General features: G+C 36.4%; 1 protein-coding gene across 4 annotated transcripts in view; it reads left to right on the top strand.

The window, feature by feature from the left end:
• LOC106883200 (differentially expressed in FDCP 8 homolog) overlaps nucleotides 1-1,914 on the top strand; it is a 65,948-nt gene that overhangs the window by 37,593 nt on the left and 26,441 nt on the right. For all 4 annotated transcript variants that reach the window (XM_014934130.2, XM_014934124.2, XM_014934143.2 and 1 more), the window contains one exon: nucleotides 581-728. In XM_014934130.2, coding sequence (XP_014789616.1) covers nucleotides 581-728 — 148 coding nt within the window. The remainder of the gene's footprint in view (nucleotides 1-580; nucleotides 729-1,914) is intronic.

Genomic DNA, 1,914 nt, shown 5'->3' with positions numbered 1-1,914 from the left:
ATATATACATATATATCTATCTCAGAATGAGATAAAAAAAACCTTGGCTGTGAAGATTCTAGAACATTTATAAATTGAAGGTCTTACAGCTGTTTCAGGATATTTATTATAACCCTTCATTGGAGACGGTGTGAGAAAATGGTTAAGCAATAGTTAATTTAGATAAGATACGAAATAGAGAGTGAAGTGGAGGAATGAAAATAGATGTGAGATGTGCAGGGATATTGCATTTGTAGATCCATGATTTAGGCAGAATGGTATTCATATAAGATTCCAATACATTGTGAGTAAAATCCAATAGTATTTAAAATATATATGGCTGTATAAATGATTGGGTAGTAGGATAACAGAACTCAGCAGACTGAGTTGTTGCAATCAGTGGGAAGAATTGAGTTAATTAATGCAGTGCAGAGGTGAAGGAAGTTGTGGCCTGTGGAAGGTGTGAAGGAGGGGTAGAGGGGAAGACTAGGTATGTATTAAATTCAACTAATCTCAGTTGTTGTTTATATTAATGCTAAAAGGACTGTATGCTTTACATGTTTATTGCTCTGCACTTAGACATAGATTGTCTATTTTACAGGAAGGACCTGTTGAAACTGACACCCAAATCAAAGTTGTCATGTCTCACAAATTCAAAGAACGTGTCGGTGCCAATAGTCATCCATGTGAGAAATGTAAAGGTGTTATTTGGGGGTTGATAGGAATCAATACATGGTACAAATGTCAAGGTATGCATTCTTCTTCTTATTTTGTGTCTCTCTCTTTTTATGTCTTTCTCTCATTTTCCTTCTCTCTCCCCTCTCTTTCTCATTTATATATTGATTTTCCATGTTTCACAAACTTGGACATTTTCCTTGTTGGAGCAATTTTTTTTTTGTTTTATATGAGGATGTTATAGACACAGACATGGCTGTGTGTTGGGAAGCAAACTTCCCCAACCATATGGCCTTGGGTTCAGTTCCACTGTGCAGCACCTTGGGCAAGTGTCCTCTACTATAGCCTCAGCCCAACAAAGCTCATGAGTGGATTTCAGAGACAGAAACTGATAGAAGCTCATTGTATGTATGTATATGTATGTGTGTGTGTGTGTACTTTTGTCTAGACATCATGTGATGTTTGTAAATGAGCATTATCATCATACAAGTGAGGTTATTTGTTTCCACTTCCATGTAAAACATGTCTAGCTGTGGAGAAAAATCCATTCTTATAATGAAATAATTACAGGTCGTCATCGACTTACGACCACAGTTGGTTCTGACTGACTTGTTGTAAGTCAATTTGGTTTTATATTTTTACATTCTTAAGGTACATTCTCAGGTAAAAGTCACACAGAATTCTGTATTATATTACAACAGTGTTATTTGTTCATAGAAAAGTACCAATGAATGCAAATACAAGAAATATACAATGCGATGCAAGAAACAGTTGCAAAACTTACATAAAAAATTGTTGTAGGCTGATGCTTGGTTGTGGATCTTCGATGTCATTTGTTAGCTGACATCATTCGTAGACAGGTTAATTTCTAAGAAATTAAACCCATTAGATTTCAACTGGACTATTTATTGCTGCTGCTGGGAGCTGGCGTGCCAATCGCCATAAAGTCGACCAATCGACTTTATGTCGATGATGACCTGTACTGGGTTTGATATATTGAGCTAAAACTCTGGAAGGCATTGTCTCAGCATGGCCTTAGTCCAATGAATGAAACTAGTGGAAAAGTAATATAAAGCTCAAACGCACGCATGCACACACGCATGCACGCATGCACACACGCATGCACGCATGCACACACACACACACACACACACACACAAAATATAGTAGATAAATTATTTGCAACTATACTGAAAATTTTAATTTCCTTTTCTCGATTTGAATATCTCTATCGTTCATTGCTTTCAGTTGATATACTTG

This window comes from Octopus bimaculoides, chromosome 1 (genome assembly GCF_001194135.2).
Source record: "Octopus bimaculoides isolate UCB-OBI-ISO-001 chromosome 1, ASM119413v2, whole genome shotgun sequence".
Taxonomy (NCBI): Eukaryota; Metazoa; Mollusca; class Cephalopoda; order Octopoda; family Octopodidae; genus Octopus; species Octopus bimaculoides.
The sequence above is the reverse complement of the archived record's forward strand: the minus strand, read 5'-3'. Positions and strand labels throughout refer to the sequence as shown.